Here is a 20,838-nt window from a genome sequence, read left to right as displayed (position 1 = left end):
CAGGCCGATCTCGAGAAAACAAAAACATAATTAGTGAGGTAACAGTGACCTGTGGCTACCAAAACAAAATCCATGTTCAAGTAATTGAGCTTTGTGTGGTCACAGGGACTTTGACCTTTGATCACCAGATTCTATTCAGGTCATTCTTCAGTCGAAGTGAATGTTTGTGACACGTGACATTCCTGATATATTTTGTGAAAAAAACCGTAGTGTGACCATGACCTTTTGATCTTCAACCACCGAAATCTATATAACCACCAAAATCTATATAATATAGAAAAGACCCTTTATATTTAAACACTTTATATTTACATCAAGGGGGTCCTCTCTACAGAGGCCGCCATGTTTTTTACATTAGTGCAGACTGAACAAACTTTTGAGTTTGTATGACAACTGAAGCTACCACAGGTTCTTTTTCATGTTTGGAAGGAGAGGGTGAGTGAGGGGTGTTCAGCTGCAACATGACACTTTAACACTAGATATCACGAAATTCTACACACTGTACCTTTAAAGAATGACTTATATTCTGCTGCATTTGAACTTTTTTTTAATATATATACAATGATGCCAACATGCAGAGGATAGATACAGAACAAATGAATACATTTAATGGTGTGAAACACCTCCCACTGCTGAGGCTGTTGGTGATCCAAATGAATACACATATTGAGTCCTTCTTAGGTCATTATTACACCATTTCATATTGTAGAATGTCACATAATTATATATTATTACATTATAATTTCACTGTCTATTCTTAAACAGTCCACTTTTGCATTTGGTAGACTGACAACTGCTAAACTTACTGCAATGACTAATCACTTTGACTTTGTCGTGGTCAGAGTAGAGATGCCACTGTTCCCAATGAATGGACAGACGAAGCTTCAGTACACTTTAGACTTTTAGAGCATACATTAGCTTTTAGTCTGTAAAATGATTTCACTTTCTCCAGACTTGCAGATACACAGAGGCTACTGACAGATAAACAAATGATAACTGCAACATAAACACACACCACTGAGCGGTTACATCTTCAAAGTTACCTCAGTAGTCAGTAGGAGCAGAAGTATTCCCCCACAGACTGTAACCACTTACATGGCCATCCTGTACTATGTTAAATATATATATCAAATAATAACAGTCGGAGTAACAGTATCGGGTTAGGAAGAGGAAGGTACCAGACACTGATGGCAGGTAGATTGTAACATGAGCTTGTACAGAGACCTATTCACATACTATTCATTCACAGGGCCCTCGAAAAATGCTGAATATTCCAAATTAAATCCCATATTTAATAGCAGGAGCGAGTATGGAGGTCAAAGATGTTCCGTACTTTAAAAAAATAAAAGGCTCAAAGTGTAAAATCTCGCTGAAGTTTCAATCAGGGAGAGAGGATGGTACTACAGCTATACACATCAGAACAGTTTCTCTGATGTCTGTGCTGTGTACATACACTTGACTGACATGCGTGTTACATTGATGCTACACACTGTTTCCAAATACACACAACGCACATAGACACACTGCTCCAGAAGAGTCAGGAGACATTAAGCAGTTAATGTGAGTCGGTGGGTTCTGGTAGAATTTCTTCTCTCACAGTTTTACAGAATTTTATTTTTACTTTGGCAGAATATATTGAAATTCAAACATATAGATATACATATATATATATGTACACATACATAAAAGATATATAGGTTTATTTTTAGCAATGTCTGAACTTAAAATCACTTACACTTAGATGTTCTTTCATTCTTCAACCCTTTTTCCAACTCTTAAAATTCAACATCAGCTTCCTCTTCAATACTAACTTACTCATTGTTAATGTTATAGCCAGTTGTTATAATCTGTTATTGGTAAATAAGCTGACATTGGATATATATATATATAATTATACATGTCTTTGTTTCCGATTGCCACACAGTCATACGGTATAACATTGTATTAGAATTCAGTAGGGGTGTTAATAGGACCGAAAAGAGGAGAAGCATCTTTCCAAAATGGATTTTAGCTCAAGTCATCATGCTTTGATAACTCCCACCAAATTACACAAGCTAAGTAAAGATAAGTACAGAGGGACCAGGATGAACTATCAGTAGATTCTGCCTTAGCCAACATGTTTGGTCGAAAACAGAGACAAGTAGTACGGTTTGAAAATAATAACATTTTCAAAAAAGGCACATATCAGTTGAGATAAAAATTAAAGAAGGAAAAAAAACTAAAAAATACAACAGGCTTTGTTTATCAGTGACATAAAACCATTAACAAATTCTATTCAAACTTTTTCTTAATATACATGACCAAAAATTTTGGATTAATACAGGAGAGTTGCTTGGCTCTTCACAATCCAGCTACAAGCTTTTGTATATATGAAGAGGTTTGCTCACAGCAGCTTCATGACCATGCATAAATAAAGTGCGATGCCGTCGGTGAAGGGCAGTAGCGCAGCTGGTTCTAGCTGTGGTAGAGTCGTACCTGCTGCGATATGTTGCTGCGACACAGAGGGCAGTTCTGCAGAGCGTTACTGCACAGCTGACAACAGCACACATGACCACAGGGCAGGAAGATGACCTGAGACTGGAGAGAAGGAACATTAAAATCAGTCGCATGCAATAGTCTGTATATGGCTGCCGCTTTAATATTTGTACATAATTACCACTTTATATATAACAAAGATTTTCAAAAGTGAGAACATCTTTCTGGGGTTTCTGATGAATTTTAAGGGTGGATCTTTTTTATAAAAAAAAAAAAATGTTAAAGTGTAAAGAATGGATTGAACATACCTGGATTTTAACAAATTGGACAATTAAAATCATAATGAATACTTTTCCTGTTCTCAATGTGCCAATGGGGCTACGGAGTTGTGGATTAAATGACTCAACTAATGTTGGTTGCTTCCATGAATTGTGGTCAGTTTGTATTTGTTCTGCTGCTTTGATGGCAAAGTATTGAACTACTGCTATTTGTGTTGTTTTTGTTACCTGTGGGGAAAGAGAGGCAATCCTAAAAATAGTGACGATCAAACCTTTGTGATTATGAATGTGAAAATATGAACGTTTGGAATAGGCTGTTTGCTTGACCTGTGGTAATGCTTCAGCTCTACTTCAGAATTATTCTGTATTATAAGTGAGTATTATTTGTGTACTGGACGTTGTGTGGTGAGCTTTTGATAGACAGTTTATGGAGCAGAGTTAGGTTAGAAAACTTTGTGTTTCTCTTACGTGGTTTATGTGCAAAGAATGTGTTCAATGTTTTTTCTGTTTGACTTATATTTAAGGTTGAATGATTCACCTCACTGGTGTTCATTTTTCATACATTACACGTCGGATATTTCAGAGGTCTGCTAAGCAACCGACAATCTACAGTCCCAAGTTCACAACTTTTCAAGATAAAAGATCGGTAATTCGGCTTGATGGAGAACACTGCAGCAACAAAACTTAAGTTGTGCTTTTACTTTAAATACAAATTGCCAAACTTGAAGTGATTCTATGAATGTTGTTTCTATGACAGAGATCAGCACCTGTTCACCAGCCGAATATGGTGAAATTAATTTGTTTTTTAGATGTGGTTAGTTGCTGAGAACGTAGAAGACCTTTTCAACTCCACAGACTGAAGACACACTGCCTCGCCCCACTGATTTCTACAGAGCGCTGGTCACTTGTTTATTCAATTTCTATTAATATTTGTGTCCAAATTGCACCAAATAAAACAATAAATTGTAGTCATTTTTTTCTTACCTCGGTCTCCATGCAGACCACACACTCAGAACTCCCTGGACCCCCCACGGGGCTGGGCCCTGCAGGAGTGACAGGGGTTCCTGGGGTGAGTGGTGGGCTGGGGATCTGGGCAGCTGATGTATTGGGAAAAGGAGGAGGGGAGGAAGGAGATGGAGCTGTGGGGATGACTTCTGCTGCCTCATCCTGAGGGACCGCCTTACAAGCTCCTGCTAAAGGAGGAAATAATCAGTGTCCTGACAGAGGTAAACTGTTCCAGATCTGTTCTAGAAGACACAGGAAGGCAATGCAAACTTAAAGGGATAGTTCACACAAAAATGAAAATTCCCTCATTATCTACTCCAGGGGTTCCCAACCTTTTCCAACTCAGGGCCCACTTGAAAATCTCAAAATTGTTCACGGCCCACCTCTGACCCAATAAACAATACAAAGGCCAAATAATGCGTTCTCAGACCACTTTTTTTATTTTGATGAGAAATATGGAATATTCAAGACTGAACTGAAAGCACATGGAACATGCAGGAAGCTCCACAGTGCAGGGAGCACTTGTTGAAGTATAATGTTAAACAAAGGAACCACGGCACAATTGTATGTTTTCTCTCAAGTGAACAGACAGAGACAATAACACAAGGGCACAATAACTTCAGACCTGACAGCAGAGCTCTGTGTGAAATAAATGCAGTGCAGGAATACATTAATACTGAATTGCTCATACTATGGATAGAGAATTTAAACATTTTAATATCTTTCAAATTAATTTTGTTTTAACATCTGAAACAGTATTTATTTATTATTTTATTTTTATATAATTACCTTTTTATTTTATTTTATTTTTTCCACCACAAAAATCATACTATTTTGAAAATGATTTGATGGTCCACTTGCAATACCCTGGGCCGCGGCCTACAGGTTGGGAATGACTGATCTACTCATTATCTACTGAATTATCCCTTTAAGAACAGCAGTGATTTGAACCCATTGTGGATATGCAGTGTTGGTACGTGTACATGACATGTACACGTTTCGTTACATCAGAACAGACAAAAGATTCAAAACTTTTTCAAACTTCTCAGAACAGTAAAAAAAAGTCGATATGTCTCATCTAAATAAATGTTTTTTTAAATCTAACCCCTAATTTGTATGTTAGATTCTGACTATGTCTGCCATTTACATAGGGTTCAGACCCCTTCATTGATTTTTTACATTTTGTTATGTTGCAATCATTTGATAAAATCTTCATCTATGACTATATCTGAATGTTGACATTAGTTACAAAAATATCCTGTTTCAGGACATAAGAATTTCGACACCTTGGACACACCTCATCAAAAACTCAAAGGCTTCGCAATATAGCAGCAGGGAGGTCTTGAGATCAGGGTTAGGGGGTTATTTAGGGATGGTATGACAATGATCTCAAGTGTAACATCTGTAAATAAAGAAAACTGTAACATTGCCCGATAAATTTACCTTTGTCTACTGCAGAATGTCCTGGCCATAACAACATACCCAATAATGGTCCAAATTCTTTCAAACTACAATAATTGTTTTTGTCATCTGAAGGTAGCAGACAAAGCTGCAAACATAATATCAACATTTTATCATTTTAATAGAGGAATTAGTTTGAGTTGACAGTGATGCATTCAGTTGAAATAAATAAAGTCACTTCTGTAATGTAGAGGCAGCATCAACGACTACATTGATGTTAGTGTACTCTGCGCTCATGTTCCTGTTGGCACATTTCTTCCTATGACTCTTTGCTGGTGCCGGTTGTATTGGGCATGTTGTGTGTTCTTGTTGAGAGTTACCAGTGTGGGCACTGGTTGTTTCTTTGCATTGTCAAGCTTTGCTGCCAAGTGAACAGTAGTTTGGTAATATATAGTGATGTAGAATGAGTGAACAGTACCTTCCGGTTGGTGTTCCTTGGCCCAGTTCAGAAGAGCTTTCTGGATTCCTAACTCAGTAATGCCAAGCTGAAAACAGATAAACGTACACTACTGATCATTCTGAGTAATCTTCATTAGCATTCCTCTTTTTTGTGTGACTGTAAACCCAACACTGACTAAACTACCAGTTGAATTTATAAAACATACACATAACAAACAGCTACACATATCAGCAGACACAGAGCAACATTACTAGTCCAAGTACATTCCCTCTCATTTTTTCCTCTTCATCAACTCCTGATTGAATATCTGGCTCTTCTGCACTTTAATACTACATTGTGCCCTCTAGCTATTCTCTAACTTTGTCCCCTGTTTGCTGCAGACAGTAGCATCAACAGAATTAGAAAATATTGTGCTTGAAAACAGCAGGCTGCTTGGCTCAGAGCACCGGGAGTGAACCACTAAAGCTAAGTTGCAGAAAAGAAAACCTAAATAATGAGTTCAGAGAAAAACTCTATAGGGCACAAAGGAACAGCAGCTATGGGATGATTCACTGCAGAGTATTCACTACAAGCAATACCTTGGTGGTCATGTGATACATGTTTATCAAATATATATTGATTATAGATACTTGACTGTTATGCGGTGGACTATCTCTGAAATCAATGTGGGTACTGGCAGAACTATTTTAGTCATGATGTTGCACACAGACCTTCTTGAGGTCAGAGGAGCTCATGTGGCGAAGGGCCTCAGTTGTCACTCGATGGTGAGCCAGGATGGGCAGGTAATGTTGAGCCGACAGTTTACACAACAGGTTCACCAGCTCTTTCTCAATGCCCGCTTCCTACAACCAAATTACAGTTTTACAACAGTATGCTCATGTTTCACATGTCTCTGTGTGTCAATAGTCTCCTGCTCTGTACTGCACCTGCATTCGCAGTGACATTGGCTTGGCATCCAGCAGCCTCTGATACTGGATCATCCAGTAGTTCTGCTGGTTGGACTCACACTTCTGCTCCAGCTCCGCCTAAAAAACATACAATGATTACTGGTTTCTTTCAACAATCCTCCCCCTGAGTGGCAGAGACAACATGGGATCATTAACATTTTAGTTCAGATGGCCACTGGGTAAAGGCCAATATGAAATTCATGTAAACATGAAGAAATAGCTAAATGTAAGCAACTGATGATGCAATGGAGAAAAGCAGGAGGAAATGCTGCGAGAGATTGGGTTAGTGAAGCTATCATCATCAAAGGCACAGTGACCCTCTGAAACATACCAATCAAAAGCCAGACCAAAGAGTTGTGCTATTCTTCCATCTTCGACTTGGTTTGATGACTAATTATAAATTTGAGTACATTACTGTTACGATACACCTCTAAGTGGAACTTGAACTAAACAAGGGGTCTCATCAGGAGAGGTTGTGGTTGAGATGTGGTCACATCCTCTCCTCTTCAGTTTTCCTCTCTCAAAACAATCCCTGGAGTCAGACGGTTGCCCACACAGAGCCGGGTTCTCCCGGTAAAAGGGATGTTTTCCTGGCAAAGTTCTTGCCCACTACAGAATTTTAGGTTTCTGTAAATAATCCTCTCAAGAATACAATCTTGACGTAATCCATATTAAAAAGTGGCCTTTGATAACCTCTGGTATGATTTGGCACCATATAATTAGAACTGAGTTGACATGTAGTCCACATTAGTGACCTCTGAGGCTGTTTCCTCACCAGAATCTGCCGCAGCTCCTGCTCTCTCTGGTCCCTCTGCTTCAGCAGCTGCTGCAACAAATCACTGAGAGCTGTGCGCTGCTCCACCAGAACCTCCTGCACACCCATAAACACACACCACCCCATGAGGTAGAGTAACAACACAGTCATTAGTAATGGCTGTTGAAAGGCTACAAATTAAACACTAGTCTGTCTCTGATATAATCCACATATTTAATATTACAACCCATTTAAAATTACATTATCTTTTTAATATCCCTTTACTCCTCATTACTTTCTTTAACATCAGGATGCACATTAGCGTTGCCATGGAGCAATGACATGGAAATAACCAAAATGATATATACAGTCAACATGAGCAGGATGAAAAAAATCTGGTAAATGTGGGAAGACAGAGGAAGGAGATGTTAACACCCACCTGCAGGTTCTCAGCATCCAGGTTGCGTCTTTTAATTTCAAGTTTAGTCAGTTGCATCAATTCACCCTCTATGAGCTTGATCTGTGGACAGTGGAGAACCATCAGGCAGGGAAAAGGACATGCTGCTGCATTAAGAGTCAGGAAGGATCCTCTACCTTTATACAGGGCATTTGTGTGTGCAAATCTAAATGATGAAATTTAAGATCATGAGTAAAAATTAATTAGATATGTGCAGGCTACTGATGGAATCAAGGAAATAAAAAAACAAAGAAAGAATTTATAATAATAGCCAGTGTCTGCAGTTCATGTTCATCAAAACAAATGTATCTCTCCTAGCAGACAGTGAGAAAAAGAGTTTGCCTCCAACATCTCCAAATGAGGTTGGTCGATTTCCTCAAATCTACATTAGCTGAATTTTTTAGAAACTTGGAGGCAGAAAAAAAAGTTTACTTTTACATGCTGTCACTGCAGTTTCCGGGTGAAATGCAATGACTGACCCCCCAACGATAGATTTCATAATTTGGGGTAATAATAAGATACACTATTAGTGTATAATATTATTCTGTATCTGTCATATTTATAAAACAATATCCTAAAAACCATGCAGAATATGAAACTGAAGAATTAATTCATCCTGTTATTAAACATACAAGATGAAGATGGTTATGATGATTATATTTAAATCCCTCTAGATCTGAAACACCATCTAGATCTTTTTATTTATAGAAAAGTATACAAAAAGTATATATAACATACGAGTCTGAACAAAAGCTACACTGGGATGTATTGAAAACTATGAGAGTATGTTGAAGTTGTTTGAATAGTCTTCGTCTGACGCTTGACAGATTTGACCCCGACCCCACCCGTCTCCTCCCGTCCACACAGACCTGGCTGCGGATGTAGCCGTGTACAGCATCTTTCTGCAGCTGCAATGCCTGGAACGCAGCTTTCTGCATCTCCTCCTGCAGAGAACAAGCAAAGGTCATGACAGTTCACTGAGCCTTTCTGCAGAAACGAGGCACAACTCTGATTCACACAAAGATAGTCAGACTCCTCCACCAAGCTCTCATACCAGTGTCATCAACGAGGAATATGTCACACATCACATACCTCTTGCAAGATGTGGGCAATGGCTTTAGATTTGTCCAAAGCTTGGAGGGAGAGCATCTTATCGAATTTCTTGTCCAAATTCTCCATACTGTTAAAGAACAAGGAAAGATGAAACACATAGGAAGTGATTATGTTTGATTTCATATGTTACTATTTATCTGCTCAGATCTGATTTCAGATCATGGTGTGTGTTTGTGTGTTTGACCTCCTGTTGGCCTCAGAGACCAGGCTCCGTCTGCGAAAGTCGCTGGCTTCCTGAAGGAGGTTCATAGCACAGCTGTATGACAGCATCTTTTGCATGGCCACTTCAAACACAGAGAAAGAAAAGGGGGGGTGAGCAGATTAAGATTTTGGAGGAAAATAATTCATTGTGTGTGGGAAGAATGAGAATACAATACAACGAGAGAAAAAATAAATGGATAACATTTAAAGTGTCTAAAGAGTTTGGCGCATACTTAATTTGTGAGGTGGCTTGTTCAGAATTTTAGATTAAACAAATAGGTTGTTTGCCACTGTAAAATTATTGCTGCAGCTGCAATGTCAACAAGTTGCAGTTAATCGACTCCGCGGGAGGCTTTTAAATTGAAATGACAGAAACAGGGAGTGGAGACAAATGGCGATACCCAGCCAAGGTGAGAGGGAGAATGAAGAGAAAAATAAAGAGAAGAGAGAGAATGGTATTGACATTCAATCGAACTGCTAGTTGTGTACATAACCCAGATGTGTGACTAAAAACTGATAACTGAGTGTATGAATTGTTTTGAGAAATCCATTATTATCAACAACATTTAGATTTAAATGATTTAAGATTCAAACATCTGCTCCAAACATAAGTGAAGGTTTGACAGTCAAGCTGCTCACCCGCCACCTCCCTCTTCCTCAGTGAAGTGGCCTCTTCCTGTGTGATGGCAGTGAGATGCTCCATACGGATCCTGTAGGGCAAGTCAACATTTTTTAATAATGGCTTGCTGGCCATACCAGTAAACATGGTGCTAGATGGCTATAAACCATAATGGAAAGTAGGAAAATGATTATTTCATTCCTCAACCACAACTTATCTAGTGTGTGTGTCTGTGTGTCAAATTTGGAAATAAGCATCAGAAAAGACACTGTGGCAGATAACAAAACATACAATGATACCCCCCAAACACCAGTTTAGAGAGCTATACCAGCAGCTCTGAGGATGTGACATGCTCTGAGCTAAATACTAACATCAGCATAATTAATCCTGAGGGGGGCATGAATGTCTGGACAAAATTTCTTTCAGTTTTACCATGAAGATTGAGGACAATCGTTTATATGAGTTTCTTGATCCAAATACTGTGGGTCATGGTTCAGAAACAGAAAGTTTATAATTGAAAATGACCAATAGTTCTGTTGGAGAATGCCACCTCTGACAGTGATGAGACAAGAGCAACAAGAGTGTGTCACTGTTGGATATGGTGGAACTGAAAAAACTTCACTTGGGGTTGTACGGTGGTTCTTTGCTCACAAACTACCTTACACAAGTACTGCCATCTAAGCTCAGTTTCACACAATGAAATCTATCAATATGCAAGTTTTAATATCTTTTCACTGTGTGTTGTGTCAAAGTTTGTCTTATTTAAGATTAAGCTGACATTGTGTTATTATTTTCTGTACCCTGGAAAGGACTTTGATGGAAAGGGCTCTGTACACAGACTGAGTCTCAAAAGTGGACAAAATCTCTGTGAATGCTGCCATGTGTTCGGTTGTCTCCTTCTGTATCTTTTAGCTGTAATGTCAATCTATTTATGATATAGTTACATGTCCACTTACCGATCCTCCTCCATGGCTTGAAGAAACTCAGTGCTCTTTTTCTGCCTGGAAAGACAGACATAAATAAACTGTAGTTAACAGAGATGCATCTGTGGACCAAACAAAGCCACTTCTGTTAGGTCCTACCGCTGGTTGTCCATCAGCATGTTGCTGATACGGTTGCTAATGCCGTCTTCAGCTTGTCTCACTTTTTCCAGCACAAGCAGCCTCTCGGCCTCCTGAGCCCTCTGCTGTAGGCTGACTCCCTGCTCCAAACGCTCCTGCTCCTACATGTCAGACACAATATATACACTTGTGTACGTTTTTTTTGTTGTTGTCTTCAGTGCGAATAAATGTGACACAGACATTTTAGGAAACTTTTGTTTTGATCTTCTCATGGGATTTGCTTACTCAAGGGTCTAAACATTGGGTGTTCCTAATTTTGTGTTGTGCATTGTGTGTTTAACTCTATTATGTTCCATGTTTGTTGTGCTTTTCACTCGAAAACTAAGTTGTTTGAGTGCATGAATCTGAGGGCACAGATTATGAACCTGACAGTAAGATTATGCACACAGATTATGTAGTGTACCTGTCGAACTGAGTTGAGGATGTTCTCCTTGCGGGAGGTGTTCATGAGCACAAGCTGGGTGTGTTCCTTCTGCCTCTCCACGAGGTGCTGCTCAAAGGCCAGCTTCTCCTGCTGCTTCTGCTCCTGAAGAATGGAGGAACAAGTCAATATACTGCATTCACCTGTGTCTATCTAGAATTCTTTTTTTAGGTAGCTGCTGAAATGCGCAACCAGCAAAATACAAACTTAATCTACTCTGATAAACTGCCACTGAAACGACAGATGTTCAAGAAACATTTCACATACCCATCTAGGAGATTGATGTCCCCCTGGACCTAGTTCCTATGACTATAGTTCCACCTGCACAGATACTCTCTGCACAGCTTCGACCATCTAATTACAATTTGAACATCTCGGCCAGACAAAGCAAGCAACAAGCAGCATCAACTGAGTCTGTCTCTTTCACCCACATTTTTACACATAGATCTGGCAAATGGAACACACATGGACACGGACACATAAATACTCTGGTTAAGATTCAGACACTATCGCCTGCACAGGCTGTTGACACCGCGTAACCACCTAGACTGGCACTTTTTAATGTTAGGTCACTTTTTACTTGTGAGTCTTTAATTGAAGCACTTTTCAACTTTGTTGTAATAAGAGTTATATTAATAATGATACCATTATTTATTAAGTGTCCCATTGATTTTTAGCGTGCCAACACTACCTTATGCGAGGTTCTTTTAATATTGTCATAAAACTACTCACATTAAAAAAAAAAAAAAAAGTAACCAGTAAGCCTACAAGGAAAACATTTTTAGAAATAATGTATTTTGGTTTGCAAACTTATATGCTGCACTTGTATCATCAGTAATGTCCAAGCAGGTCATCTCTGTCAGACCTCAAAACACTTTGACATCAGAATGACTACTGGCTCAATCTGGCTTGAAAAACAACATCTGTCAAACACACAGCCACATTCTTACCAGCTGGTACCTGAAGTGTATTCGTCCGCTGTTTCACTTACACTCGAAAAATGTGTTTTTGGTGTTCAGAGTGAGCTTGACCATATGAAAGTAAAGGTGTGAAAGCACCCTAGAGGCAAAGAGGACAGGTTGTGATCTGATGGGTGAAACCATCACTCTGAGGTGGTCAGAGATGCATTGTGATCACGCTGAACAAAAGTGTGAATGCAACTGCCTTGTCAACAAATATACAACAGCTAAATGGGCAGATGTAATAAGACCAAATGTCTGCTTTCAGCTTGGTCTGATGAGCAAAAAAATTCATATTGTGACTAAATCGAAATGCTGGCAAAAACAATAATGCACCTTCCAAGATGACTACAAGCTCCTCCTATCAGTTTATATCAGAAGAAGGGGACTTGTCTAGGCTATATTTAGTTTACCCATGTTCACAACCTGAAAAACTTCTATCAGAACTGATAGTTATTCAACTGGAGTCACAAACCTTTCTCTTCTCATAGTCACTGAATTTGTTCTGCAACAGAAAGTGAGGGAAGGTTAAACAACTGTCTGACAACAGAAAGCAGGTTAGCAGCAACCAAGTATACAGTAGGTCCATGTAAACAGCTCTACAGTAATCCATACACATATACTAATTTCTACACATATACAGGGTCTGTTGTGTTGAAGGTTCAGTGTGTAGAATTTAGTGACTCCTCATCTCACCCTCCCCTTCCCCATGAAAGAGAACCTGTGGTGAACTTCAGTTGTCATGAAAACTCAAAAGATTTTAGTTTGTCCACTTTGGACGACAAGTAAAAAAATGGTGGCCTTCACAGAGAGGACCCCCCTCCATGTAAATATAAAGAATTTAAATATAAAGAGCTCATTCTATGGTAAAGAAAACAACAATTCATACAATTTAGATGAAGTGAACTAGTGAAAACATCACTGGGATTATTTTATATTCAATTTCTGCCAAAACTCCCTTTCACCTAAATCTAACACACTGGACCTTTAATGTGTCACCTAATGTACCTTCCAGGCCTCCTCCAAACCATCCCACTGGTCACAGTTCTGTTTGGCACAGTCATTCTCCAGCACTGGCAGGAGATACTGGGATGGTGGGCAGTACTCCTCTCCCAGCTCTGAAAAGCACATCAACCAAGAAATCCATCCAATACAACAAACTCTAACATGAATGCACATATTTTATAGATTTATATGAAACTAAACTTGTACTGGAAAATTGACATATTCTCTTCAGTTGGAAAAAAAATTTTTTTAGATGTATCTTTATATATAATTATAAGTCATTTATCATTAAAAATAGCATAAGGAAAATAATAATCTTAAGTCAAAAAACAAACAGAGACAGAATATGAAAGCTGTAAATCTAGATATGTTTTTACACAAACTGTGTGTGTGTGTGTGTGTGTATAAATTCTCACCTGTGCATAGGAACCGTTGAATGCTCTCTGTGCCTTCTGTGCACACAGATGCAGGTGGGTAGGTCATCATGGCAGCATCAAGTGTAAAGCTCTGTCAGAGCACACAAACAAACACACACACGCACAGTTTGTGTAAAGCCATATCTAGATTTACAGCTTTCTGCAAATGTTCATCCAAGAACACACACCTCTAGCGTGCGGATGTAGGCCAGAGGTTTGGGGAGCTGGACAATGTTGTTTTCACTCAGGTCCAGGGAGCGCAGGCTCCTCAAAGAGCCAACTGATGACGGCAGCTCACTGAGACAGTTACCTATTATATACAAAGTGATAAGGAAATGTTATGATGATAGTAAATGATTAATGTATTGTTATGTTATTCATATGAAAGTGACACGTAAAAGTTTGTTTCTTCTTCTTGCTCCTTTTTGGTTCATTAAATGTAAATAAGTGTATTGTTTTGTAAAATAGTTTTAGGATTACACTGAAATTAACTAAATAAACAAAAAAATAACAAAACCAACGTCATTTCACTTGTACACGGCCTTGTGTCCTCTCACTAGTGGAAAAACGGGCAGTTAGCATCATACCCTTCAAATTGAGTGTCTGCAGAAGCTGCAGGTCCCCAAGGGAATCTGGCAACACCTTTAAACGATTCTTCGCCACATTCAGAATCTGACAGGACACAAAATGATCGCAAGCAGATGAGCAACATTTGTTCACACTCATTCTCTGTGCATCGTGAGTCAAGTTCAGAAGGACTTTACCTGCAGTGATGTCAGCTTCCCAATGTCTTCTGGGAGCGAGACGATCTTATTTTCATGCAGATCCAAAACCTTTGGAGGCAGACAGGCTGAGTCACTCATGCTTATCTACGATCTGGCATTGGTCAGGGATTTTTATACCTGGCGTTTTATTCAAATAGCATACATTTTCTGTCACTAAATGTCTGCTTAAAAGTGGACTATGAAACAGGAGGTGCTGCTCTGTGCATACAACATTGTCATATTCTTCTATTTCTCATCATGCGTGTGTCTAGTTTACACAACCTTTAAAGTGGACAGGGCACTGATGTCACATCCTTTGGGCTGCAGGGACTTCAGCTCATTGTTGTGGATGATAAAGACCTGTAGGGGAACAACAGAGGATATGTCAAACTGGTCAACCACATGTCCTGACACTGATATTAGTAATAAAATACTTATTACATAAAGTGGATAACAAATACATAGCCAGTAACTTTGCTGCTGCACAGTGTATCCTTACCTTCTTCTGTAGAACCTTGCAAATGGAAAAGGCACTTGAGGGAACCTGCAACAGAGCAGACCTCAAATGTCATCATCTGTAGAACTAACCACACACTAATACATACAAACATTTATAAGAGAGTTTCTGTTGCAGATGCAGCAGTAATGTATAAAATAGAATTTTCAGTTGGAGAGATTAAGTTGCAAGGAGACACTTTTGTCCTTTCCCATGAACCGTCACGTTTCAGCTCGATCAGCTGTAAAGTTCGGCTTCAACAGCTCTTTAGTGACTTCTGATTTGTCCATAGAGTACGCACTGTCCAAATACTAATAAGGGCTCACAGTTCATGTGAAACACTTAGAAGGATAAATAATATTTTCAGTTCCTTATAGCTACTTTCAGACATGCACTGAACTCCAAATAACATCCTGACGTCCTACAGAGGATGTATGTGAAGAGTATGTGAGTTTCTCCTTCCAGCTCCCTCATAAAAGCTCTGGGTAATGTCTGAAACAGCTGATGTAAGAACACAGTTGAACATCCTCCTCCACAGGATCAACCGCGATCAAGTGGGCATGTTGATGACGTTTCTAACATGCGACAGATGCAAAAATAAAAAATAATAAGATACAAATATCTTATGGTGAAAAAGCAGAGTCACACACCTAGAAGATGCTGGAAAGATCTCAAAGAGCTTTTGGTGATGAGAGCCAACTTTAGGGTGAGAGGTCAGCTGATTAGGCTTTCCTTCAATGTGGCCCAGGACACATATACATGCACAATGTTAAATGGCCTGTAAATAGTCTGTATTTATAAAGCTCTTTTCTAGACTTGATGACCACTCAAAGTGCTTTACAGTTCAGTTTTGCCATCCACCTATCCACAAACACATTCATTCAGTGCATCTATGGGCAGCACTTTTTCTATGAGGGGCCATTCGGGGTTCAGCACCTTGCCCAACGACACTTCGGCATGCAGATGGGGAAGACTGGAATCGAACTGCTGACCTTCTGGTTGGAGGACCACCGATCTACTTCTTCAGGAAGAGCCAAGTCCCGCCTGTCCCCAACACCCTGTGTGACTCTCCAGTGGGCACTGTGAAGTCATTCCGCTTCCTGGGCACCTTCATCGCCCAGGACCTGAAGTGGGAGCTGAACGTCGGCTCCCTCACCAAAAATGCCCTGCAGAGGATGTACTTCGTGTGGCAGCTAAAGAAGTTCAACCTGCCAAAGCAGATGATGGTGAACTTCTACACTGCCATCATTGAGTCCATCCTAACCTCATCCATCACCATATAGTACGCTGCTGCTACAGCCAAGGACCGGGCCAGACTGCAGCACATCATCGCTCCACCGAGAAGGTTATCTATTCAATAAAGCATCAGCTTATTATAGCCACATCATCAGTTTTGGTGAATTACCACCGAGAACTTAAGAGAAAATGCACATAAGTCTCCAGGACTCTGGACGTGCAGGTAAGATTGTCGCCGACCCCTCCCACCCTAGACATGGACTCTTTAAGTCACTTCCCTCTGGCAGGAGGCTGCGGGCCATCAGGACCAAAACCTCACGCCACAAAAACAGTTTCCTCCCGACTGCTGCCGGCCTCATCAATAAGGCCTGGGACCCTATAACCAAACTGCACTGATGTCCCTGCCTGTGACTTTGACACTTCACGAATAACAATAACTGTACATTTTGCACAATCCCTCCCGCTTAAAGTATGTCTTTAATTTGCCTATAGTATTAGTAATACCATAGTTTATTTAATGTTTGTTTCCTATTTTTTATATTTTCTATATTTATAATTGCACAAACGCACCACAGCAAATTCAATGTATGCGTAAACCTACTGCAATAAACCCAATTCTGATTCTACCCCTCAGCCACAGCCGCCAGTCATACATTGGTAAATGCAGAGTGAACATTGCACGTCAATGTTCACTTGAGTTCAACTCCATGCAAAGCCAAGCTGCGGTTTGCCTTGCCACAAGAAGTGAATGTTTTATTCGTCTGCTCGCTCGCTCGCACAGATTGGAAGTGAACAGGAGGCAAAGGTTCGCCACTGATATATTTGCATATGTTTGACCAGACTCCATTCAGACCTGGTATTAACATCCATCCTGAGTGATCCTCCCACAACAGCTCAATGGGATCCCATCTCTCAGACCATATTTGGTTCTTTACCGCAATCAGTAACGCTTGTCTGACAACTGTTCACAGACACATACTCACCTCTGAGAGCTCACAAGCTGAGATATCCAGGATGTCATCAGCACCCGCCTCCTTAGACTGAGGAGCAAGGAATGAGAGTTACTGGGTTTGTTTGAAATAGAGGTCATAGTATTTAGAGAGAAAACATAGTAGTTGTTATGTTAACTAAAAATTAATTAAAAAAAGCTCTGCGCTTTGGCGATGCATTGTTCATGGATGACAAAATATAATCTCACAATACTAATCATTAAAAAATGGCTGCAGGTTGCTGATTATGTGAGGCAGTGACTGGAGGTTATTGGCTGTACACATTCTTCTTACCCGGCACAGCTGATATTCCAGTCTCTTTTGGGAGTCATCGCTGGGCTTCCTCTTCTTGAAGAACAGAGGCATTCTGCGTCTTGCTCCTCTTTGCTGTCTCTCTGCCTACTGGCTTTCCCTCCTGCCCCTCCACTGCACTACAGGAGCCGCCCCTGACGACTAACAGAGAGGTTGGAAAACATGACATGTTAAAAGTACAGTGCTAACAAAATGTTTTGAATGACCGTGTCCAAGGGAGAATCATGTTTTCTTGTTTAGCGTTCATCAAACTTTACTGGATGTTTTAGTGATGGTGTACAGTAGTGTACTCAGTTTGTTGTATACTGTTTACTGGATGTTTTAGTGATGGTGTACAGTAGTGTACTCAGTTTGTTGTTTACTGGATGTTTTAGTGATGGTGTACAGTAGTGTACTCAGTTTGTTGTTTACTGGATGTTTTAGTGATGGTGTACAGTAGTGTACTCAGTTTGTTGTTTACTGGATGTTTTAGTGATGGTGTACAGAAGTGTACTCAGTTTGTTGTATACTGGATGTTTTAGTGATGGTGTACAGTAGTGTACTCAGTTTGTTGTATACTGTTTCCTGGATGTTTTAGTGATGGTGTACAGTAGTGTACTCAGTTTGTTGTATACTGTTTACTGGGTGTTTTAGTGATGGTGTACAGTAGTGTACTCAGTTTGTTGTATACTGTTTACTGGATGTTTTAGTGATGGTGTACAGTTGTGTACTCAGTTTGTTGTATACTGTTTACTGGATGTTTTAGTGATCGTGTACAGTTGTGTACTTGGTTGTGTTGTATACTGTTTACTGGGTGTTTTAGTGATGATGTACAGTAGTGTACTCAGTTTGTTGTTTACTGGATGTTTTAGTGATGGTGTACAGTAGTGTGCTCGGTTGTGTTGTATACTGTTTACTGGATGTTTTAGTGATGGTGTACAGTAGTGTACTCAGTTTGTTGTATACTGTTTACTGGATGTTTTAGTGATGGTGTACAGTAGTGTACTCAGTTTGTTGTTTACTGGATGTTTTAGTGATGGTGTACAGTAGTGTACACAGTTTGTTGTATACTGTTTACTGGATGTTTTAGTGATGGTGTACAGTAGTGTACACAGTTTGTTGTATACTGTTTACTGGATGTTTTAGTGATGGTGTACAGTAGTGTACTCGGTTGTGTTGTATACTGTTTACTGGATGTTTTAGTGATGGTGTACAGTAGTGTACTCAGTTTGTTGTTTACTGGATGTTTTAGTGATGGTGTACAGTAGTGTACTCGGTTGTGTTGTATACTGTTTACTGGATGTTTTAGTGATGGTGTACAGTAGTGTACTCAGTTTGTTGTTTACTGGATGTTTTAGTGATGGTGTACAGTAGTGTACACAGTTTGTTGTATACTGTTTACTGGATGTTTTAGTGATGGTGTACAGTAGTGTACTCGATTGTGTTGTATACTGTTTACTGAAAGCAACATTGGCGCTGTGTGTGTGTGTGTGTGTGTGTGTGTGTGTGTGTGTGTGTGTGTGTGTGTGTGTGTGTGTGTGTGTGTGTGTGGGTGTGGGCAGGGGGCGGAGCATTACCGCAAATTGCGTAGCTAATGTTTGAATGCGTAGCTAACACGTACGTCAGTAAAACATGATCCACCTGCACTTCTCACCGTATAACAGCCGATCTGACGCTGTCTGTGCTGGCCCTCGTGACAATAATACGAGTATGATGTCACTGTAAGAATTCTACTAAAGTGCCCCCCCCCACCCCTCCATTGAGGCTCAATGACAGGGATGGTAGCTTCCCAACGACATCCCCCCTCTCCTGACTGCGTCTAACAAACAGCAGCTGACACGGTTACGATATAAACTTTACCAACACCTGGCTATGGAGGGTAAGTTCAACTAGCCCAGGTTTCATACTCACAGGCCTGGTGGTGTTGTTGTCCCACTGCTGCTCGCTCCAGCGAGTTAACGGGGAGTCCGCGATGTGCTAATGCTAAGCGCTAACATTGAGTGCTAGCTGCTGATCGGCCGAGTAAAGCAGAAGACGAAATCGAAAGGTTTCTCCTCGGTTACTGTCATGGGCTGAAAGCTACAGACAGCAGCGCACCCGTCACCAGCGATATACAGACTGTGTGCAGTTGGTCACTTCTTCACAAGAACGCTCAGGTCTTCTTCAGTTGTTAGTAACTAATAAAAGCTATAAACTGCATGTCGCCCTCTGCTGTACGGAGTATGAAGTATCGCCATGTACATGTAGCAGCCATATTCCAAATACAAAGAATGAGGGTAAGAGTTTTATGACTTTCATGGAAACAATGATTCACACGTGACTTTGATTTCATAAGCAGCTTCCGCGAAACTACTTCTTCTGTGGTTTTAGGCCCGAGGAGAGGAAACACAGCCAAAGTTTTGTTTGTCTTCCTGAATTGTACCGCTGAGATGAGATGCTTATTGTTTGCCAGATTTAATAAACCGAAACAAAATATGATTGTCTTAGCTGCTATTTGGATGACCAATGTAATATCTTTTCTTATACCAAGAAATGTGGCGTAGGTTTACTAATATCCATGTTTAAGTTTACATTCCCGAGCAGAAAGATCTGTAAACATTTAAATTTAAATTCCTCTCCATATTGAGCCATGGGGCTCAGGTGTTACTATCAAATCAATTTCATAAAAGGTAACAGCCTTAAAATACAGTTTAAAATTGGGCACTAAGATACCCCTATACTGTATATAATCAATATGTTTCTCCACCTCACATTTGTGATTTATGTTGTCACTGAATCATTTTCTCCTGCTTTGTGTGAAATAAGATGAATGTTCATCCTTAATTTTCTAATTCCTAATTTTCCTTCTAAATAATTCACTACATGTCAACTATCAGGTAGAAAACTAATAATATGCAATAATCAAGATAAGTGTTTATGTAGTAGCCGTGTGTCAAAAACAAATAGTTTAAGTTTCAAATCAAACCTTTAAATTACAAAAAAATCAAAGGGCCACTGTTGCACCATGTTGTGGTGTACGTGGATGGGAAAAACAAATGTCCAAACAAGTATCCAATTTCAACAGAAAACCGTGGTTTATTTGACAAGAAAAGCCAGCAAACAATAACAAAGAAAATTCCTCCGTGCCTCTCCCGCTCCGGTAAAAAACCATATGCCGACCCTGGTGCATTCTGGTCCGTTACCGTGATCCTAGATATAATCTAACGTGCCCCCTAACGTGCCCAAATGAAACAAAACACAAATAATAAACACCAAAAAACACCTAACCTAAACAAATAATAGAACAGAATACTAACAGAAATCTAATCACAATGAAATCAAATAAATAAATAAAGCCTCAGAATAATCTAATCTAAATACTCACTAAACTAAATACTAAACTAAACAACACTAAATACTAACAATAAACAAATAGCTCCAACAGTTTATG

The 20,838-nt window shown here is 39.8% G+C and overlaps 1 protein-coding gene across 2 annotated transcripts; it reads right to left on the bottom strand.

Annotated features, from left to right (window-relative positions):
• Positions 1-530: 530 nt before the first annotated feature.
• On the bottom strand, positions 531-19,680 carry lrsam1 (leucine rich repeat and sterile alpha motif containing 1). 2 transcript variants are annotated; one of them, XM_069513143.1, is made up of 25 exons: positions 19,320-19,680; positions 17,412-17,570; positions 17,112-17,168; positions 14,896-14,940; positions 14,679-14,756; positions 14,397-14,465; positions 14,220-14,304; positions 13,821-13,942; positions 13,633-13,723; positions 13,220-13,329; positions 12,687-12,716; positions 11,235-11,357; positions 10,793-10,932; positions 10,667-10,711; positions 9,731-9,801; positions 9,075-9,174; positions 8,870-8,957; positions 8,647-8,721; positions 7,760-7,840; positions 7,342-7,437; positions 6,546-6,644; positions 6,330-6,461; positions 5,638-5,704; positions 3,738-3,946; positions 531-2,577 (listed from the first exon to the last, which is right to left on the bottom strand). In XM_069513143.1, exons 2-25 carry the CDS (start codon positions 17,481-17,483, stop codon positions 2,455-2,457), a joined length of 2,208 nt encoding a protein of 735 aa, XP_069369244.1. In that variant the 5' UTR covers positions 17,484-17,570; positions 19,320-19,680; the 3' UTR covers positions 531-2,454. The 2 variants fall into 2 exon arrangements, with proteins under 2 accessions (XP_069369244.1, XP_069369246.1); XM_069513145.1 differs by having other exon boundaries at positions 3,738-3,943.
• Between the last annotated feature and the right edge of the window lie 1,158 nt (positions 19,681-20,838).

This window comes from Paralichthys olivaceus, chromosome 18 (genome assembly GCF_024713975.1).
Source record: "Paralichthys olivaceus isolate ysfri-2021 chromosome 18, ASM2471397v2, whole genome shotgun sequence".
Taxonomy (NCBI): domain Eukaryota; kingdom Metazoa; phylum Chordata; class Actinopteri; order Pleuronectiformes; family Paralichthyidae; genus Paralichthys; species Paralichthys olivaceus.
The sequence above is the reverse complement of the archived record's forward strand: the minus strand, read 5'-3'. Positions and strand labels throughout refer to the sequence as shown.

What these genes read in the sequence shown, in the direction of transcription:
- lrsam1 (XM_069513143.1), bottom strand. Translation starts at nt 17,483, where the DNA reads ATGCCTCTGTTCTTCAAGAAGAGGAAGCCCAGCGATGACTCCCAAAAG. An exon ending in GCAGACACTCAATTTGAAGG is followed by an intron (nt 13,943 to 14,219) that starts GTATGATGCTAA and finishes TGTATATAATAG; the next exon opens with GTAACTGTCTCAGTGAGCTG. An exon ending in GTCTCTGAGGCCAACAGGAG is followed by an intron (nt 8,958 to 9,074) that starts GTCAAACACACA and finishes GTTCTTTAACAG; the next exon opens with TATGGAGAATTTGGACAAGA.